At 37.3% G+C, this 22,200-nt stretch overlaps 1 protein-coding gene across 1 annotated transcript; it reads left to right on the top strand.

The window, feature by feature from the left end:
* The first annotated feature begins 2,633 nt into the window (after positions 1 to 2,633).
* On the top strand, positions 2,634 to 10,527 carry LOC116207074 (linoleate 13S-lipoxygenase 3-1, chloroplastic-like). Its single transcript, XM_031539933.1, has 9 exons — positions 2,634 to 3,048; positions 3,732 to 4,012; positions 4,102 to 4,339; positions 4,548 to 4,889; positions 8,129 to 8,214; positions 8,358 to 8,462; positions 8,650 to 8,951; positions 9,166 to 9,432; positions 9,609 to 10,527. The coding sequence occupies exons 1-9, from the start codon at positions 2,658 to 2,660 to the stop codon at positions 10,363 to 10,365; spliced, it is 2,769 nt and encodes a 922-aa protein (XP_031395793.1). The 5' UTR covers positions 2,634 to 2,657; the 3' UTR covers positions 10,366 to 10,527.
* Positions 10,528 to 22,200: the final 11,673 nt, after the last annotated feature.

Below are 22,200 nucleotides of genomic sequence, written 5' to 3'. Positions count from 1 at the left end.
CTCGCCCCCACAATCCATATGGAGACGTCTTTAATTTCTTTTAATAATAATGATAATAATAATAAGATGGGAGTACGTACACGCGACTCGAAGCCCCTTTTGTTTTTATGCCTTAAAAGTTTCATAATTTTTCAGTTTTTTTTTTTGGGATAAGTTGGCTCGTATCATTCAATTACATTACACCGGAGACTGAAATCTCAATTATGTGTATGTTCCTCATCTGAATCAGGGTTTCAACGGTCGAGATATGAGATATGTGATGGTGATGCTGGTTCTCGCTCCAACCATATATATATACGTACCAATCCCAAAAAGCAGTTCTTGTGATTACAATGTTAAGACAAATCTCCACCTCTATGCTACTTTAAACCTAGAGGTCATCAGTATAATTTAGTTAGGTTTGTATTTCTCGGCAATAATATTTGGATTATAAATAACCAACGCAAATTTCTTCTTCATTCATGTAATCATTTTGGCCAATGTGAATCTTGCCATCATATATACTAGGGTGCACATCCCCAAAGTACCGCAGATCAGAAATATTTTCATCAATTTTTTATTTATCATAATAATTTGTGTAATAATCAATCTAGAGTATAACTAAAACTAATCATAAAATATGTAAGAATTATGAACTCTCGATTGATAATAAATGATTTTGATTTTTCAAAATATTAGATTAATATGTATTTGATACAATATAAAAGTTAACATTTCTCCCCGCTAATCTTAATTTGAATTTTCAGCGATTCTAATTAGAAAATTATACTCATAATGTGATAGGCATTAAGTGGTCACTAATTTTAAGTGGAAAGTAGGGGCTCAAGAGCATCTCATTGTCACACCCAAGTCAATACCCAAGTTAGAGTTAGTCTCGATCAACAGACTGGCATAATCTTGCATTTCATCTAAAAAATAAGGATATTTCCAACGTAATAAATAAAAAGAGATTATATATTCTTGGTAAATTAAAATAAACAAAAAGAAAAAGAAAGAGCAAGGGGTTGTCTCGCAAGGGGAAAAACCCACCCCACTCTTTCAGGATCTATTTTAATTGTTCCATGTGATGTGATATGATAGGGAGAAACCCACCCCACTCTTTTAGGATCAGTTTTAACTTTTAATTTTTCCATGTGATGTGATATGATACCATATAATATAATATAAAATAAAATAGTATAATATAATATAATATAATAGTTATGATATGATTGATGATTTGTTGTTTCCATCATTCTTTTCACGTTTGCCATAATACCTCGGACGATGTTTTCCACGATGTCGGTGGATTCTATATTCGCGGTCCATTTCTATTTGTGTCAGCATATCTTCATATAAATTACTAAATATGTAAGTGAAAGTTATGTATTTTACCAAAAAATAAGTAAATTTCTTCGTGTAGATTTTTTTTTCGAGATTTATATAGCTTATTTCAAAAAATGTGCAATTTATCTCGAAACTTGGGTAATTTACTTTTTTTGTTAGTAATTTACTTCATTATTTAGTAATTCATTAGAAATTTAAGTAAATTACTACAAATTAAAATAGTTTAGTTTGATTGTATGGTGCAACTGATTGCACCCTAAATCTTTCCTAAATCCTTGAATCAATTTTGTTAAAATTAGGTGTTTCGGTTAAATTTATTCTCTTAACCAAAAAAAAGGGGCAGTATCTTAACATGTTTAAGAGGTAAATTGTGATGATATGCAATTTAATTATTCGTTATGACAGAACAAATGTACCAGACTGTTTATCTATAGTTACAACCAACCGTATAGAAAAGTAGAGACTGCGGTGATGGTAGCTGAGCACGGGTTTCCACAGTCTTAATCGGGAATTCCGGCAGTCTCCGAGGTCACCGATGACTCAATTGGCATGATGGTGGCTATTGTATGATTGTATACATATATATATATATATATTTACAATAAAAGTTACATATGATATGAAGTTACATATGATATGAACATGATGGCGTTAATTTTTCAAATCCGTACATGGAACAATTGAGTTTTCCTTTAACTTCTCCCTACCCCACCCCACCCCAACCCACCCCCCCTCCACTCTTTCCCACGCACACCAACACCACCTCATATTTTAGAAGCATAATAGATCCGGCTAACCCAAGTTCAAGCCAGGTTGGTTCTGTGATGGATAAGGGCATGTTTGGTTTCAAAATGGCATTTTAGAATCACAATTCTAACTTTAACTCTACCCACTACAAAACAAAATAACTCATACAAAGTCAAAAAGTGGGCCCCATTTATACCACTTTTTTCCACAACAAAACAACATAACACATACAAAGTCAAACGTGGCCCCATTTATACCACTCAAAATCAAAATCAAAATCTGATTTTAAAATCTTACTATGAAACCAAACGCAACCTAAAACTCTTCCAATCATGGTTTTTCTCTACATTCACAATACTCAAATTCGAAACCCCGTCTAAGTGGAATTGGCGCCAAATTACTTGAACTAATTGATATTGTTTGATTTCGTTTCTTTCTATTTATTATTATTTTTTAACTTTTTGCTTAGTTAACATGCACTAGATCTCTATCTCCTTCCCCCATCTATATATAGGTGAAGCCAATTACAAAGCCGAACCCAGTCGAAATTAAGAAGTAATTTGCCTAATATTAGTTCATTCAATATGGCAATTAGAGTAAGTAGTGACTCATTGACAGCCTTTCCAAAAGCGCTTCCTATTAAGTTCTCTATTCAAAAGCACCCAAACGTCAAGTTTATTTCTTCGGCTAACTTATGGAGGAGAAGAGACCGAGTGCATCTTCCGAGAAAGGCTACCACATTAAACTACGCCAAGGAAGCGATTGATGTCCCGAAGGACTTATTCGATCAGAGAGCTGATTCAATGGAAGAGCTTGTAGGAGTGGAGCTGATCAAGTTAAAAGCCGTGGTTGCTATTACGAATAGCAAAAGGGATTGCTTGAGGGAAGTCATGCTTGCGGCCTTCGAAGCTTTCAATGCAAATCCTTCTCACGGCTTTGTTTCTCTGCAGCTTGTCAGCAATACATTTGATCCAAGTAAGTTCATGCATGCATTGATTATGGTTATTCAATATCAGAATAATTCTCATGTTTAGTTTCTACTATTAAATATTTCAATTATGCGAGAAAGAGGTTGCAGCATTGATGATCCTACTTCACATTGACGTGGTGAGGAAAAATCAATAAAAATTGTTAAATGAAAAATAATTATAGTAATTATCCGAGTAATTAGCACCAATTCATTTATTTCATGCAATTTAATTGGTATTTTCTCATGCCAGGTGGTGAGGTACGATCACTTAATAACTTCTCGTAGCGTAGTGGCCTACATACCCCGACCTAGTAATCTAGAAGTTCTGGATTCAATTCTAATAGTGATACTACCCATATGGCCTCTATGAGGATTTCTAAATGAGTATGGAAATTCCCCTTAAAATCTCAAGCATCAATTTTCTTTCTATATATAATTGTTTCGTAGAACTGGCAAACCAGGTCGGGCTGCCCTGGCATGACATGATAATGCTATAGCGGGCTATGAAGGGTCGTTGCGGTACAATTCAAAATGCTTAAGGAACCACTGGACATGGCCTCAATCAGTAATTAAACTTAATTAGTTTTAGCTTTTCTAATTATTTCAACATGATCATAGTGCTTTATATATGTTTAAGATAATACTATCATGACATCCATTTGCTTTCATTAACTTTCTTTACTTGAAGGGACGATGAAGCCGAAGTTGAGCAAGGAAGCAACATTGCCGTTGAAGCCGAACGGCAACATTATGGCACATGGTGGTAACCGAAGAACGATAAACCATGACGTTGAGTTTGCTGTGGAATCTAATTTCGGGATCCCGGGAGCCCTTCTGGTGACCAATAAAGGAGACAAAGAGCTGTTTCTAGAGAACATCAACATTGAAGGCATTGCTGACTTTGTCTGCAACTCCTGGGTTCGGCCCGACAAGGTTAACAATGAGAAAAGAATCTTCTTCTGCAACAAGGTACATCAATCGATCGATCGATTAATCATCATGATCTATACACAATAACTGACCAACATTATATACGTATATGTGGTTCAACGTTGTAGGTATATTTGCCTAATGAGACCCCGGAAGGACTGAAAGAGCTAAGGGAGGAAGAATTGAGACAACTGAGAGGCGACGGTGAAGGGGTGAGACTGATGTCGGATAGGATATACGACTATGATGTATACAATGACATAGGAGACCCCGATAAAGGTCTAGATTTAGTAAGGCCGACTCTTGGTGGTGAAGAGAACCCTCATCCCAGACGGTGTCGTACGGGTCGCCCTGCGGCTAACACAGGTGATTTAATTGATCTTGGTTGCAATTCACCCAAGAACAAATGATAGCTACCGGGCTTTCTGTCATCATTAATATATGACCAATTTAATGTGTTAAACTACATGACAAGCACAATAGTTCAAATTTCATACTAAAATTCTACATATAAAAATATAGGCCTATTACTACAAAGTCCCATTTTGAACATCAAATGTTTCATGTACCGCAGACGAGAGAGCGGAGTCACGAGTAGAAGATCATGATAAGACCCCAATTTATGTGCCCAGAGATGAAACCCTTGCAGATTCGAAGAGAGAAGCAGTCAATAGAGACAAGCTAAAGGGCATCCTCCGAAACATCGTGCCATCTCTGGTCGCTCGGCTTTCAACTGAAAGCGATGTTCTGAAGGGGTTTTCGGATGTTAATGGTCTCTACCGAGAGAGGTCTCTCGTGCAACCGGAGTCACAAAAGAACAGAATCATAGAGAAGCTTCCAATTGCAAGAGTTTTATGCAAAATTCAAGGCTTGGCAGAAGAGATTGTCAAGTTTGAACCTCCAAAAATCATTTCTGGTGAGCATCATAGAGTCGATCTGCTTTCAGTAATTCAGCGAGAAATTAGCCATATATGACTATCTTCTTTTACTAATATATAGGGGTATTTCTTGTGCTATAAGTTATAATTGCAAGAGAAATTACTTACATTCGAGTTTATTGTAAAATATAAAACTTAGTTGTTTATTACCCTAAAAAACCATCCATTTCCTACAAAATTTTTTTATAAAATTACCCTACTATCCCTAATATATTATATATTGTTTTTGATGAATCTCAATCTCTCTATTACATATATAGTTAAATTTGACAATTGCGAGTTGCTCTGAAAGTTATTATTGAAATAATATTCCCAGTCTATAAATAAACATGAAAGATTGACAAAAAAATAATTTCCATTTTAAAGTATTTAAAGGTGGATTCTACCGAAAAGAAAGTATTTAAATGAGCATACATAATCCTTAAATGTCAATAACTGTACGGATTTATAGTAATATAAAAAAAATAAAAACTTTGATGAGAATGGATGTATGAAATTCATACAACACTATTTTAAATCAAGTACATAATAAAATTAATATGTCTGAACTAATTATTATGCAATGAAATCACTATATATATTATATTAATTATACTATTCGTTGACAAATATGCGACGCTTATAAGTCAAACAATTATTTATACATAAACATAGTTAACGTATGAAAATTATAATTTTGAATAATATTATTTTAATTTACCCATATAGTAAAATTCACTCCCTTTGTAATAAATGATCTATCATTAAAGGGACAAAATTATTAATTTTTTAAAAAGATAAAACTATTAACCTAAATTCTATTCTAAGATTTAAATCATTGTACTATATTAACTTAACAAAAATTAAGTCTTTGAAATAAATTTCATAAAATTTTATATTTAAAAAATGTGTAATTGAGTTTATATATATATATATATATATATAATAGATCTGCCTAATATATAAATGATTAAATAAATATAAAGTTGCGGGCTAATTCAGAGACGCTAGTTGCATATTTATTGAATTATTCAAAATTAATCTAATTTATTTAATTTATTATGGTATAAAAGTTAAAATTCATCATTAAAAATATTATATTCTGTTAAGAAGCAAATATGTTTTCTAAAAATTCTAATTCTTATTAGAATGCTAAAAAGAACATGTACAATGCAAAGGATATAAACACCACAAAAAAATTTAGTTGATCGTATATAGAATTTTCAAAACCATTGTGGTCCATAATAAAAGAACAAATTTATAACATATCACTATGTAGTTAATGTCATTAACAAAATAAAAAGAAAAATAAAAAATAAAGAAGGGCAAAACACTTGTTAAGAGAGAAGACAAAACAAATTTCTATCGTCATTACTAAACTCAATTAATGTAAATGACACATCTATACTAATGATTAACTTAAATATTATTATTATCATTTGATCCATTATTGTAATAATTAACTCACTTTAATTTTAACAAAAGATATTGAAGATTATTATTTGAAAATTACAATTAATAAATGAAATTATTTTCATGAAGCAAATTGGTACCTCAAAATGTAATAATTCCAATAAGAATTTACATAGAGATGTCTAAAAAAGAACCTGTACAACTCACGACTAGAAAAAGGCTAGTTATATGGTAATATTTACTATGATATATGAAAATGTGATTAGTAAATGCAGAATTGCTCCTAAAGCAATTATTGAAAATAATACATGGAGAAATAAATGAATTTGAATGGTTATTAACTGCAAATATTAAGCTAAATATTATTATTGAAATAATATTATATGAGAAAATTAATAAATACGAAAGATAGGTACGAAATAATTTCCATGTTAGAATAATTGACTGAGCATATATAATTGCCACATGCAAATAACTGTATGAGATATCACCTTACACATAGAATATAAATTTAACATATGAAATTATGAATTTCAAGTATCATTATGTTAAATAAAAGGATTAATTTCAAGAAGAAGTCGGAACATTACTCTCTTAATATAGCCAAAATTCAAAATTGTTAAAAATTAAATGTATACTTTCAAAATAGCTTCATTTAAGCAACTTGTAACTTCCGTTAACTTTTCCATGACTAACTTTTTTTATTTAATAATTGCTTTAGTATACAAAACCTGTGCATCAAACAAGATAGAACACTAGTAAACATAACCAAGGCAGTGAAAACCGAGTTTCAAAATAGAAATGGTGGAGGGTCCATCAAATCAAAACATGGAACCAAACCATATAATAGTAAGTTTCTAAGGACAATGAATGAATGTTTCAAAAATAATTTTACGCATATTTTTATGAATAATGATATTATTTGAAGCAAAATTGAGGATCAACATATAATTCTGTTGATATCTTAGGAAAAAAAAATAAACATTTTCTTCTTATTATAATTTCTATGGTAAATTTTGACGATACCCCTATAGTTTATAAAATTGCCGGCAAAACCCCCTTCTTTCAAAATTAGCAATACACCACCCCTCTTTCCGTTGATTTCTATTTTTTTTCCTTAAATCGGGTCAGATTTGATTTGAATAAAAAAATCAAGTAATGGGTCGGTTTGTGCAGTTTCATAACATGAGATCCATGTGGTAAAGTGAATGTTCTTTTGGTGCCACGTCGGAGAAAGGAGGGGTGGCATGTGGCTAATTTTCAAAAGGAGGGGTATCGTTGGTCATTTCACAAATTATAGGGGACGTCGTCGAAATTTACCCCAATTTCTAAATATCAATATTACACCAAAAAGTGAGGTTATAAGAAATAAGTTAGTTCTCCATTTTCCTAAATTGCAAGAGCTAAAAATGTCAATCATTCCCTTTAAATTGGGATAATAATAATAATAAATTATTCAATTTTTAATTCGGTAGGCTTGAGTTTTTATTGATTTTACCGAATAAACTTGCATTTCAACATCAGTCTACCAGATTTATGTTTTTATGACAAGTTGACTCGTCTTGAAAAGTGAAAACGTTATTACCATTGGACTTTGTCAAATTATAAAAAAATAGAAAAGAAAAGCCTTTAATTTAACTCAAATTTCGGTCACAATCCTGATGGAATAAGGACTGATTTTGCACGATGGCCTGAAAGCAATCTTGTACTATGTTACATAAAAGATGTACCTACGAATTAGTTAAAATTAACAATGATTTACTTATCCAAAAAAATTAAGTATGATTTGCTGACAATATTTGGGGAACAACATCAATGGAAACAGGGGACAACGGTTGTTGCCTCAGAGATGATGATTTTGGGCGCCAAGTACTTGCAGGAATAAACACACTGAGCATCGAATGCCTCAGGGTAATTACGAAAATCAATTAACAAATCACTACATAAATTAGTGCTTTCATTTCCATATTTAAATCTCAGAATTATCATCTAATATTCATTCTACAATGAAAATTTAACACCTAATATTTTTTTTGGGAATTCTTTTTACACAGGAATTTCCTCCCAAGAGCAAGCTCGATCCTTCCATATATCCCCTGCAATCAGCTCTAAAAGAGGAACATATTATTGGTCATCTTGATGGCATGTCCCTACAGAAGGTAATACACAGTAAAATGAAATGATTTCTGAGGAGAAGTAGTAGTTAATCGGGCGAAGTTGATACCGTTTATCTGTTTTCTTCTGTTTAGCAGTTGAAGAAGTTAAAATCATTTAACGTAAGAGGGATCATAAGAAACTCTTTACTGGTTATATGTGATTATTAAGAAATTGGGTTTTAATATGCAGGCAATAGAGGAAAAGAAATTGTTCATCTTGGACTACCATGACATATACCTTCCATTCCTCAATCAGATAAATGCTCTCGAGGGCCGAAAGGCATATGCGACCCGCGCAATCTTCTTTCTAACATCCGCAGGGACACTTAAGCCAATTGCAATCGAGCTTAGCCTGCCACCATCGGGTGGGAATATTCCGTCAAATCGGGTTCTCAGCCCTCCGGTCGATGCGACCTCCAATTGGCTCTGGCAAATGGGCAAAGCCCATGTTTGCTCCAACGACGCTGGAGTCCATCAACTTGTTCATCATTGGTATGTACTCATAATATTGTCCGTCTATTATTCACTCCATGGCACGTGTAACGGGTCCAACAAGTTGACATCTCAACTCACTTTCGAGGGCACGATATCACGATTCTATACATCATCTATATAGTTCCAGGACCACATAATTTTGTAACTAGCTCATTGAAATTTGACCAAGAGGCTTTAATCAGCATTAACTTCGAACAGACCGTGTTGATAGGTTGAGAACCCACGCGTGCATGGAACCGTTCATAATAGCGGCCCACAGGCAGATGAGCAGAATGCATCCCATCTTCAAGCTCTTGGAGCCTCACATGAGGTATACCCTCAAGATCAATGCCATGGCCCGAGAGACCCTCATCAACGCCGGCGGCATCATTGAGACAGACTTCACACCTGGTCACTACTGTATGCTCATGAGCTGCGCTGCCTACCGAGATTGGTGGCGCTTCGACTTCGAGGGCCTCCCTTCCGACCTCATCAGAAGGTAAACACCTTAACTCAATCGAATCATTAATTTTCTTGTGATCATTATACTTTTGAACATGCCATTTCTGCGTTGCTAAGAAATCATCACAATTTGAGAATTTGATGTTGGTATGATACGGGGATAAAAAATTATTACCGATGCCGTCCTGGATTTCATTTTATCAATTCCCACAGGGGAATGGCAGTGGCAGATGAAAGCAAGCCCCATGGGGTGAAGCTGGTAATTGAAGACTACCCTTATGCTAGTGATGGACTTCTCATATGGTCAGCAATTGAGAGACTGGTTCAAACTTACGTGAACTACTACTATCCTAATTCGAGCACGATCTGGTCGGATACTGAGCTCCAAGCTTGGTACGCTGAGTCAGTCAATGTAGGCCATGCTGATCTCCGGCACGCGAGCTGGTGGCCCAAGCTCTTAACCCCAAGTGATCTTAGCTCCATTTTGTCCACCCTCATCTGGATCTCATCCGCGCAGCACGCAGCCCTGAACTTCGGGCAGTACCCTTATGGGGGATATGTCCCAAGCCGTCCACCACTAATGCGGCGGCTCTTGCCTGATGAGACCGATCCCGATTATCCCATTTTCATGGCGGACCCACAAGGTTACTTCACATCAGCATTGCCGAGTCTATTTCAAGCGACTAAGTTCATGGCCGTGATTGATATCATCTCAGCACACTCGCCGGATGAGGAGTACGTTGGGGAGAGGAGAGATCTGTCAGCCTGGTCCGCCGACCCTGAGATAGTCGAAGCCTTCTTCAAGTTCTCGACAGAGATAAAAGCAATTGAGAAGGAGATCGAGAAGAGGAACTCTGATCCAAGCCTCAAAAACAGATGTGGCGCCGGGATCTCACCATATCAGCTGCTATTACCAACGTCGCAGCCCGGGGTTACCGGTAGAGGTGTCCCGAATAGTATAACCGTATAAGACCTCCTGTACCAGCTTCTGTATGCGTGACAAATAATTTCTACACAGACTTGAAAGTCTCATCTGTAAATATTAGTCATTAAGTAATTGCTGGAAGCAGAAACTATCTTTTATTTACTACAAATAAAGAAAGAAAATTCCGAATATAAAATTATTTAATAAGCCAAAAATTGTTTTTGAGAATTGCTTAGGATTTATTCTCTCACATCAGATAAACACAATAAACTCGAGTTTCTTTTATAAACATTACCCCAATCATTTATAAGCTCAATGACAATGTTACCATAACAAAATATGCCTCAATGGCACGTGAAAGCCCTCCAAGCAAAGAAGTGAAAATAACAAAAAAGTCGTTCTCTTAAGAAGAAAATTATCTCAATTCAAAATATGCCCTGAATCATGTCTGTTTCGCTTTACCATATTATATTATCCGATTGATTCTACTGAAGTTCCCGGAATATTATTGAAGTATGTTGCCATTGCATCTCGATCCTTTCTCACTCGAATTTTATTTGGCATATATATTGTGATTGGTTCATCTGAAAACGCTTCGATTGAGGAATTAGAGTTCATAATGATAATGATATTATTTTTTCGGTCATATAATGATAATGATAATGAGACTGCTTATTGATATTTTTGTTCTATGTGCTTTCTAATTTTGGTCACTTGACGGCTCAAAGCACAAAATAATTGATTGGCATAAATCTATTTGGCTTTTTTTTTAGTTATAAACGAGGGCTACAAGCAGTGTTATTAGAATTGGACTGGAATTTGAACCGATCGAGGCTTGAGTTCAGGATTTTTTGGTCGAACCTGGATTCAATGGGTTGAACCGCATATCTAATTAAATTATAAATAATTGTGCTAAAATTAATTTAATAAGTGTTTATGATAACAAATTAATATATTAAATGCAGTTAATGTAAAATAAATAAATAAATAGAGTTTACAAAGAAATAAAAAAAAATCTACATTATTGATACAAAGGAAGTGATAGTGGAGTGGTTAGCAATCATTTCCTTCATTGGGTGTCATTGGTAAAGAGTTCAATCCTCCCCCAAGTCAAGTTCTTTTTCACTTATTTTATTTAGAAAAAGAAAAAGTTTGAAGAACCGACATGTTCATTGTGGGTGTCGGCACCTCATTTTGGTCCACTGGCTCTCAAATAGGCAAAATCATCTTTTTTATCATCCATTAGAGGGAAGTATTTTCAGCTAATTGCTCGAGCATGCACAGCTTTTGAAAATGAGGCATTTTCCTAATTTAATTTCAATTTTAGAAGTTTTTAGAAAAAAATGCTCTACGGGACTTTTTGAGCCTTACACGCGTCAAATTAGAATTTCAAAATTTGGAACAAAAATCGAATTTCATATTATATCGATCCTGAAATTTTCCGGAATGCAAAAGTGGTCTTAAAATATTTTTCTGACATCCGATCGAAAAGATTGTACTTCGACGATAATCGTGCAAAATAAAATTGATGCGCATCAGGGGGTCGATATCAAATTTGTCAAAATTCGGTCTCCATTCATGCAAATTGAAATCCTCAAATAGTTTATTACTTGTCCAATTTCATGATTTCGAAATTCTCATTCGAAAAATGTCGATAAATCTTGAGAAATCGAATTTTACGAAAGACGCCGGTACCAGTTTTTTTTTTAAAAGAGAGTCAAACTAGCCGTTTGACTTTTCTCTTCCGTTGTCTTTCCCTCCCGTGACCTTCCCTTTTCTTTCTTTCTTCCTTTTCCTTTTCTCGTCCCCTGCCAACTTCCTTTCCTTTTTTTTCTTTCTTTCCCTTCCCATGCTTCTCCTCGGCAATGGAACCTGCAAAGCAAACAGAGAAGGCAAAAGCAGACAGAAGAATAGAAAGAAACAAAAGATAGCAGAAAGGAACAGACAGAGAGGGAAGATAGAGCAGTCCAGCGGAAGATTTCCATCTCGAGACCAGCTGACAATCCCTCAGCTGAAGCCGACTCCCAGCTGACATTTCCAACGAAAAATTTTCCCTCAGCTCGCTCGCATTCCTCTCCCCCCAGCCGACCCTCAGCTCACGTTCCGGAGCTCATCCTGTCAAGAGACCAGGCCCTGAGCTCGGCTTCCCTCAGCCAACCTCGAATCTCTCCCAGCTCACGTTCCCCTCAGCTGACGTTCTTAGTTCACTCTCCCATTCCTCCTCACTACCCTCAGCTCCCACGAAAAGAACCCTAGCTTCCCTCTCACCTCACTACCCTCGGCTCCCACGAAAAAACCTAGCGGCCTCTTACTCTTCTCCCCTAGCTGCCTCTCACTCTTCTCCCCCAACTGCCTCCTTTCCCACAACCCTCAGCTGGGAAGCCGCCTCCCACAGCCACCTCGGATATTTTTTCCTTGGTCTCTCTCTTTTCTCTCAGAATCACTAGCTCTCTCGACATCTCAGTGACAACCTTAACCTCTGCCCTCTCCTTCTTCTTTCCCTTACGTCCAGCTCCTCCCCTTCAAACCAGTTCCGTCCCTCTCAGCTTCCCTCTCACCTTTGGTCCTTCCGCAGCTCATGCCCGTGCCGATTCTCCCTCAGAACCCTGAGCTTCCTGGACAGCCAACTCCCTCAGCTGAAGAACAAAAAGAGAAAGATCAGTTGCATTGCAGAAGAATCAATCGAGTACTTACGTTCTCTGGGTTCTCGGGCCTAGGGTTTCTTTTGAGGCGGTGGTATTGAAGTGTGCAGGGGTAGCTTGGCCGCCTGGCTTTGTTTTACAAATGGGAGGTGACGAGGAGGATTTTCAGCCTAAATCCCTATCAACAAGCCTAAGTCCAAGTCCAAAGAAGTATATTTTGGATATATAAAAAAAAAAATGTTCTCGTGATGTGGAAAGAAAAGATGAGATGTCTTGATCCATAGATTATGACCTTGGCAAATATGATTCGTAGCATTTGTGGAGAAAAACTGAAGCAATGGGACTTCGTGTTGGGAATTGGTGTATGCCCTAGAGACAATCTATCATCAGTTCTGTAATATGATATCTATTTCATTATAATACGAGGCATTTCTGTTATTGTGTAGATTGCGCTAAATATGATTTTACACAATAATGTCCTTGGAATAGTATGTTCAATAGGCATCAAGTGTGACTTGATTGTGAGATCCTATAATTACCGAACATTATTCCTAAATGTCCATAGTCAAAGTATTATCGTTAATTAGGACAACGATAATACGGTTAAACTAGTGTGGGTGTTGATTGATGACCAAGTCTCATAGGTCATGGATATGGAGATATCAAATCACACCACATGTATACATTAAGAGTAATGTATATTGGACTGATCCGCCATGAGATTGCTACATGGGTTGTTACGTGACTGTCATTAGCATATCTCAAAGTGACTATAGTGTAATGGTCCTTTGACTTGAGGTCACCATGGATTCCTACATGTAATGTCGTATATTTTGATACTGTCAAACGCCACCGTAACAGGCTGGTTATAAAGATAGTTATTGGGTATGCCACAAAGCATGGAAAAGAATGTGAGTGACCAAGATAGGATTTGTCCCTCCTACGAAACGGGAGCGATATCTCACGGCCACTTGGTGGTTAAGTCTAAAAGTGTATGTATACCCAAATGAGTCGATATAATGATATCGAGCTCATTTGTTCTGATAGACTTACCCGGTACACCAAGAAAGAGAGATATTGAGCCATACAAGGATGTCATCGACCATGCCTTGGGCTCAATAGAGATATAGAGGACAATGGATTATATTACACGGTAATGTAGGTCACGAGGTTCGTCGAGAAATTGACTTTCCGATTACTTGAGTAACAGTAATGCATTGCTAGATGCCGCTCACTGTTTGTAATATTGAAATAGAGATTTCGATATTACTGTCAACGTAATTGGAAACCAACAGGGTCACACACGACGACTAAATCGACGGGATATTTTGAAACAATAAAATCGTCTAATAGAGATTAGATGATTTATGGTGCGATCGATTAATCGGATATTTATTGAGATTAAATTTGTCGATTAATTATATTCGATTTATTAGATTAAATGAATGGCATTGATACACGATACAATGTGTATGTATGTAATATATATAGAGATATATAGATCGGCGGAATTTTAGATTTCGTCACCGCTCTTTCTCATATAAAAAGGGGGGCAATGCATAAAAGATATATATATATATATAGCCTGTCGTACATATGTATGTATGCATGTGTGTTGCGAGCATATAAGTATATATATATATACATGCTCAATTGGGATTTCAATTCCTTCCGTCCCACACTGGTCAAAAGTTAAAATCCTTCCTCCCCAAAGCCTTATATATATGTATACATATATACAGTTGAGAATAAGTTTTAGCATATATGTGTACGTGCTATTGCATTTGGAAATTCAATTTGAATTGTTCAAATTGAATTAATCCAATTAGTCTAATAAATTTCGAGTGTCACACAGGTGTTTTCTTTGAGTATTGGCCGCTAGCATCGCCGATCTCGAAGACTCGTCGACAAAGTCAGTGTGGATACCGATAGAGGCGTCACGCGTGAGACGCTCGGTCGACAATTTTAAATATTCCAGGTACGCTTTTGTTTACTCTTATTCTTCTAGTAGGTCTTGGGATTAGTTTCACGGGTAGGAAATTTTTGAATTTATGTTCTTTTTCACTTCCGTTAGCCCCGTGGAACTAGCAATTGGTATCAGAGCCTAGCTAGTTAGAATCTAAGTAGATAATAGCATAAAATATGATTTTATGCTTGGTACTGGTGTGATTATGTTTGATATTTGCGGTGCATGACTGTTAGACTTGGACTATGTGCTAGTTGTGTTAGTATAATAGTTATACGTGTGTGTGGACTATTATGTAATGGTTACATAATAGTGTATGGTGAGATCGATTAAATGTTAATAAAATCCTTCAAAATATTAAGTCCATAGCCTTCCATCGTGTAACGCTCGTCAAGACCAAGATCGATAAGTGTGTAGTCCTAGCCCTCGCAGGATGCCCTCATCTATCATAGTAAGACGTTGTGTTTACCAGTGGGTCGGACTTAACTAAGCAAGCCTAATAAGATTAGGAGTTCAGAGGCATGTAGTTGGGCATCGATCTACAAGATAGATTTGAATAAGGAGTTATTCACCCAACTAGTCAAGAGTTGCATGTGATGCAATTGGGAAAGTGAGTTCCCTACCTAAATAGCCAGTTTTTGGTAAATCAACCCTCGCTGACTCAGAGCTTGGTGAGATATGGATCTTGAACTACTATGAGAATGATATTCTCTGAATAAATGTTGAGGGTCATTGATTTGATATAAATAGTTGGAGCAATATTTAATAAAGTCCTCATTAAATATTATAGTGTCATAATACTTATTTTGCATATTTCTGTGGTAGTTACCATGGCAGTGAGCACTTCTAGTATTTTCTGTTTGCGATCCGTCCTTGATAAGGACAAACTGTCAGGGAATAATTTCCTTGGTTGGTATCGAAACTTGAGAATTGTTCTCATCCAAGAAAAGAAACTATATGTCTTAGAGCAACCTCTTCTTGCGCCACCACCTGACGATGCCTCCCAAGCTGAGAAAGATACTTATAGTAAGCATCATGATGATGCCGTAAACGTCGGATGTCTCATGTTAGTCACCATGGACTCGGAGCTTCAGAAGCAACACGAGAACATGATGGCGTACGATATGATCGTGCATCTCAGGCAACTCTATCAAGAGCAGGCCCAACATGAGAGATTCGAGATTTCTAAGGCACTTTTTCAAGCAAGGTTGACTGAGGGCAGCCCGATAGGTCCTCATGTACTCAAGATGATTGGGTACGTCGAGACTCTAGGAAGACTGGGATTTCCTCTGGGTCAAGAGTTGGCCACAGATTTAGTCCTACAGTCGCTGCCTAGCAGTTATAGTCAATTCATCATGAGCTATAATATGAATGACTACAATAAACCATTGCCTGAACTGCTTAACATGTTGAGAACAACTAAGCATGATATCAGCAAGGGGATGTCCGTTCTAATGGTCCAAGGGACCAAAAGAAAGGGCAAGGGCAAGAGTAAAGGCAAGAAGGCTAAAGGTGCATCCAAGTTTGACTTGGGTGCGTTGAAGCCTAAAGCCAAGGTGGCGAAGAATGATTACTGCTTCCATTGTGGCAACACTGCACATTGGAAGCGGAATTGTAAGGTATACCTGGAGGAGTTGAAGAAGAAGAAGGGAAGTGAGACTTCTACTTTAGGTATCCATGTTATAGAGATCAATGTATCTACTACTTCTACATCTTGGGTATTAGATACCGGGTGTGGTGCTCATATTTGTGGAAATATGCAGGACCTAAAGGACAGTAGATCGTTGGCAAAGGGCGAGGTGGACCTACGAGTTGGAAATGGAGCAAGAGTTGCTACATTAACTGTAGGGACTTATCACCTAGTTTTGCCTACTGGGCTAGTATTAGATCTTAATGACTGTTATTATGTACCTGCTATTAGTAGAAACATAATATATGTTTCTTGTTTGGACAAGAAGGGATTTTGTTTCACCATCAAGAACAAGTGTTGTTCTATGTACATGAATGATGTATATTATGGCACTGCACATTTAAGTAATGGTCTGTGTGTTCTTGATCTAGATACGCCTATTTATAATGTGGAAACCAAACGGCTCAAATCTAATAATTCGAACCCGACTTACCTCTGGCATTGTCGTTTAGGCCATATTAGCGAGAATCGCATCTCTAGACTCCATAAGGATGGATTACTGGACTCGTTTGATTTAGAATCGATCGAAACATGCGAACCTTGCTTAATGGGGAAAATGACTAAGGCCCATTTTACAGGAAAAGGTGAGCGAGCTAGTGATCATCTGGCTCTCGTACATACCGATGTATGTGAACCAGTGAACAAGCTTGCTAGAGGTGGGTATCTCTACTTCATTACATTTACTGATGATTTCAGTAGATTTGGATATGTGTATTTGATGAAACACAAATCTGAATCCTTTGAAAAGTTCAAAGAATTTTAAGAATGAAGTGGAGAATCAGTTGGGTAAGAGCATTAAAGTTCTTCGATCAGATCGAGGAGGTGAATATTTGAGCTATGAGTTTGCTGACTATCTTAAGCAGTGTGAGATTTTATCTCAACTGACTCCACCTGGAACACCACAGTGGAATGGTGTAGCTGAGAGGAGGAATCGAACTTTATTAGATATGGTTCGATCTTTGATGAGTCATGCAAACTTACCTGACTCCTTCTGGGGATATGATCTACAGACAGCTGCTCTCATATTAAACAATGCTCCGTCAAAATCGGTTGAAAAGACACCATATGAGATGTGGTATGGGAAGTGTCCCAAGATATCTTTTCTAAAGATATGGGGTTGCGAAGCTTATGTGAAGAGATTGTCTTCGGATAAGCTTGGCCATAAATCGGACAAATGTTACTTTGTGAGGTATCCTAAGGAAACTCGAGGATACTATTTCTATAATCCCATCGAGGGCAAAGTGTTTGTCGCTCGAACTGCGGTATTCCTTGAGAAAGAGTTTCTCTCCAAAGGAACTAGTGGGAGGAAATTAGAACTTGGGGAAGTTCTACCACAAAATGACATTGACCAATTGACGGGTGATGTTGCAGAACAAGTACCACAAGGTGTTGTGGCACAATCTTCTGCACCGGTGACACAGGAGCCTCGTAGGTCTAGTAGGATACATCATGAGCCCGATAGATATGGATTTCTCGTGACTCAAGATAATAACGTATTGCTCATAGATAATGATGAGCCTACAACCTATGCGGAAGCCGTAATAGGTCCTGACTCTGAAAAATGGTTGGAGGCCATGAGATCTAAGATGGAGTCTATGTACACTAACCAAGTATGGACTTTGGTTGATCCACCTGAAGGGGCAAAACCCATTGGGTGTAAGTGGGTCTTCAAGAAGAAGACTGACATGGACGGTAATGTGATTACCTTTAAGGGCCGACTTGTGGCAAAAGGTTTCAGACAAGTTCATGGTGTTGACTATGACGAAACCTTTTCCCCGGTGGCTATGCTTAAATCCATCAGGATCTTGCTTGCAATTGTAGCTTATTATGACTATGAGAACTGGCAAATGGATGTCAAAACTGCTTTCCTGAACAGGAAGCTCCTCGAGGATGTGTATATGACACAACCTGAGGGTTTTGTCGATCCACAAAGTGCCAGAAAGGTTTGTAAGCTACAACGGTCTATTTATGGGCTGAAGCAAGCTTCTAGGAGCTGGAATCTTCGTTTTGATGATGCAATCAAAGAGTTTGGTTTCATCAAGAATGAAAATAAACCCTGTGTTTACAAGAAGGTTAGTGGGAGCGTAGTGATCTTCCTAGTGTTGTATGTAGACGACATACTTCTGATCGGGAATGACATTCCTTCCTTACAGTCTGTGAAGACTTGGTTAGGAAGGTGTTTCTCTATGAAGGACTTAGGCGAAACTACCTACGTGCTAGGTATTAGGATCTATAGAGATAGATCCAGGAGACTGCTTGGCCTAAGTCAGAGTGCATACATAGATAAAGTGCTTCGGCGTTTTAGCATGCAGGATTCTAAGAAAGGGTCGCCGCCTATGTTACATGGCATAAGCCTTTCGAAGGCTCAGAGTCCTTCTACTCGAGAGGAGAAGGACCGCATGAATAGGATTCCATATGCGTCGGCTATTGGATTCATCATGTATGCTATGTTATGCACTCGATCCGATGTCTCGTATGCTTTGAGTATGACGAGTTGATACCAATCAGATCCAGGTGAGAGACACTGGATTGCAGTAAAGAGCATCCTTAAGTACTTACGAAGGACTAAGGAGATGTTTTTGGTATATGGAGGCGAAGAAGAGCTCGTTGTAAGAGGTTACACCGATGCTAGCTTCCAGACCGATAAGGACGACAGTAGATCGCAATCAGAGTATGTGTTCTGCCTGAATGGAGGTGCTGTGAGTTGGAAGAGTTCCAAACAGGAGACAGTAGCCGACTCTACCACAGAGGCCGAGTATATTGCTGCCTCTAACGCTGCAAAAGAGGCCGTTTGGATCAAGAAGTTCGTGACAGAACTTGTTGTGGTTCCTAGCATCGTAGACCTAGTGGATCTCTATTGTGACAACAATGGAGCCATTGCGCAAGCTAAGGAACCCAAGTCTCACCAGTGATCCAAACATATACTCAAGCGCTTCCATCTCATTCGCGAGATCATCGACAGAGGAGATGTGAAGATATGCAGAATACCAACAGATGAGAATATCGCAGATCCACTTACAAAGCCTCTTGTGCAGCGCAAGCACGAGGCTCACACTAGATCTATTGGCATTAGACAAATGCCAGATTGGCTCTAGTGCAAGTGGGAGATTGTTGGGAATTGGTGTATACCCTAGAGACAATCTATCATCAGTTCTGTAATATGATATCTATTTCATTATAATACGAGGCATTTCTGTTATTGTGTGATTGCGCTAAATATGATTTTACACAATAATGTCCTTAGAATAGTATGTTCAATAGGCATCAAGTGTGACTTGATTGTGAGATCCTATAATTACCGAACATTATTCCTAAATGTCCATAGTCAAAGTATTATCGTTAATTAGGACAACGATAATACGGTTAAACTAGTGTGGGTGTTGATTGATGACCAAGTCTCATAGGTCATGGATATGGAGATATCAAATCACACCACATGTATACATTAAGAGTAATGTGTATTGGACTGATCCGCCATGAGATTGTTATATGGGTTGTTACGTGACTGTCATTAGCATATCTCAAAGTGACTATAGTGTAATGGTCCTTTGACTTGAGGCCACCATGAATTCCTACATGTAATGTCGTATATTTTGATACTGTCAAACGCCACCGTAACAGGCTGGTTATAAAGATAGTTATTGAGTATGCCACAAAGCGTGGAAAAGAATGTGAATGACCAAGATAGGATTTGTCCATCCTACGAAACGGGGGCGATATCTCACAGCCACTTGGTAGTGAAGTCTAAAAGTGTATGCATACCCAAATGAGTCGATATAATGATATCGAGCTCATTTGTTCTAATAGACTTACCCGGTAAACCAAGAAATAGAGATATTGAGCCATACAAGGATGTCATCGACCATGCCTTGGGCTCAATAGAGATATAGAGGACAATGGATTATATTACGCGGTAATGTAGGTCACGAGGTTCGTCGAGAAATTGACTTTCCGATTACTTGAGTAACAGTAATGCATTGCTAGATGCCGCTCACTGTTTGTAATATTGAAATAGAGATTTCGATATTACTGTCAACGTAATTGGGAACCTACAGGGTCACACACGACGATTAAATCAACAGGATATTTTGAAACAATAAAATCGTCTAATAGAGATTAGATGATTTATGGTGCGACCGATTAATCGGATATTTAATGAGATTAAATTTGTCGATTAATTATATTCGATTTATTAAATTAAATGAATGGCATTGATACACGATACAATGTGTATGTATGTAATATATATAGAGATACATAGATCGGCGGAATTTTGGATTTCGTCACCGCTCTTTCTCATATAAAAAGGGGGGGCAATGCATAAAAGATATATATATATATAGCCTGTCATACATATGTATGTATGCATGTGTGTTGCGAGCATATAAGTATATATATATATACATGCTCAATTGGGATTTCAATTCCTTCCGTCCCACACCGGTCAAAAGTTAAAATCCTTCCTCCCCAAAGCCTTATATATATGTATACATATATACAGTTGAAAATAAGTTTTAGCATATATGTGTACGTGCTATTGCATTTGGAAATTCAATTTGACTTGTTCAAATTGAATTAATCCAATTAGTCTAATAAATTTCGGGTGTCGCACCGGTGTTTCCTTTGAGTATTGGCCGCTAGCATCGCCGATCTCGAAGACTCATCGACAAAGTCAGTGTGGATACCGATAGAGGTGTCACGCGTGGGACGCTCGGTCGACAATTTTAAATATTCCAGGTACGCTTTTGTTTACTCTTATTCTTCTAGTAGGTCTTGGGATTAGTTTCACGGGTAGGAAATTTTTGAATTTATGTTCTTTTTCACTTCCGTTAGCTCCGTGGAACTAGCACTTCGCTCTTGCTCAAGCTAAATTTTCCTACAATAGTGCAGTTCACAGTGTAATTGAGAGATCTCCATTCTCAATAGTTTATCAAAAGGTTTCAAGGCATGCTATCAATTTGATCAAGCTACCAAAGACCTACATGGGCAATGTTACAACTGAAAGCATGGCAAAGGAGGTACAATTAATGCAGCAACAAGTTCATCAAAACTTGGAAACTATGAATGCGAAGTATAACAAGGCTACCGACAAGCATCGAAAGCGACTCTTTTCAGAACGGGATATGGTGATGGTGTTCCTTAGGAAAGAAAGATTTCCAATCGGAAGATATAACAAGATGAAGCCAAAGAAGTATGGTCCATATAAGGTATTAAAAAAGATAAATGACAACGCATATATCATAGATCTTCCCGAGTCCATAGGCATTTCACGTACATTCATTGTGGCAGACATTTAGCCATACTATGATTCGAATGAGCCATTATATCATGAGTTCAGCACAAGCCTAAGGACAAGCTTTCCATAAGTGGGGGAGATTGACGAGGAGTCTAGCCTAAAGTGAAGGCCTATATTCTAGAAAACTCTGGTTTCTACGAGAAGAGAATATTGCCATAATATAGAATCTCTTAATTAGATATTATTTCTCATATTAGCTTGAGCCAGGAGTCTTAAATTTACTATTTCATATTGTTATCTCATTCCATTTTAGGAAAGTTATCTAGAGGTGTTTAGTTGTCACTTT

This window comes from Punica granatum, chromosome 5, assembly GCF_007655135.1.
Source record: "Punica granatum isolate Tunisia-2019 chromosome 5, ASM765513v2, whole genome shotgun sequence".
Lineage (NCBI taxonomy): Eukaryota > Viridiplantae > Streptophyta > Magnoliopsida > Myrtales > Lythraceae > Punica > Punica granatum.
This window is presented reverse-complemented; position numbering and strand designations above follow the sequence as displayed.

Coding starts and splice junctions, on each gene's coding strand:
- LOC116207074 (XM_031539933.1), top strand. CDS start 2,658: ATGGCAATTAGAGTAAGTAGTGACTCATTGACAGCCTTTCCAAAAGCG. Junction 4,890..8,128: donor ACCTCCAAAAATCATTTCTG/GTGAGCATCATA, acceptor CAATGGAAACAG/GGGACAACGGTTGTTGCCTC. Junction 9,433..9,608: donor CCTTCCGACCTCATCAGAAG/GTAAACACCTTA, acceptor CAATTCCCACAG/GGGAATGGCAGTGGCAGATG.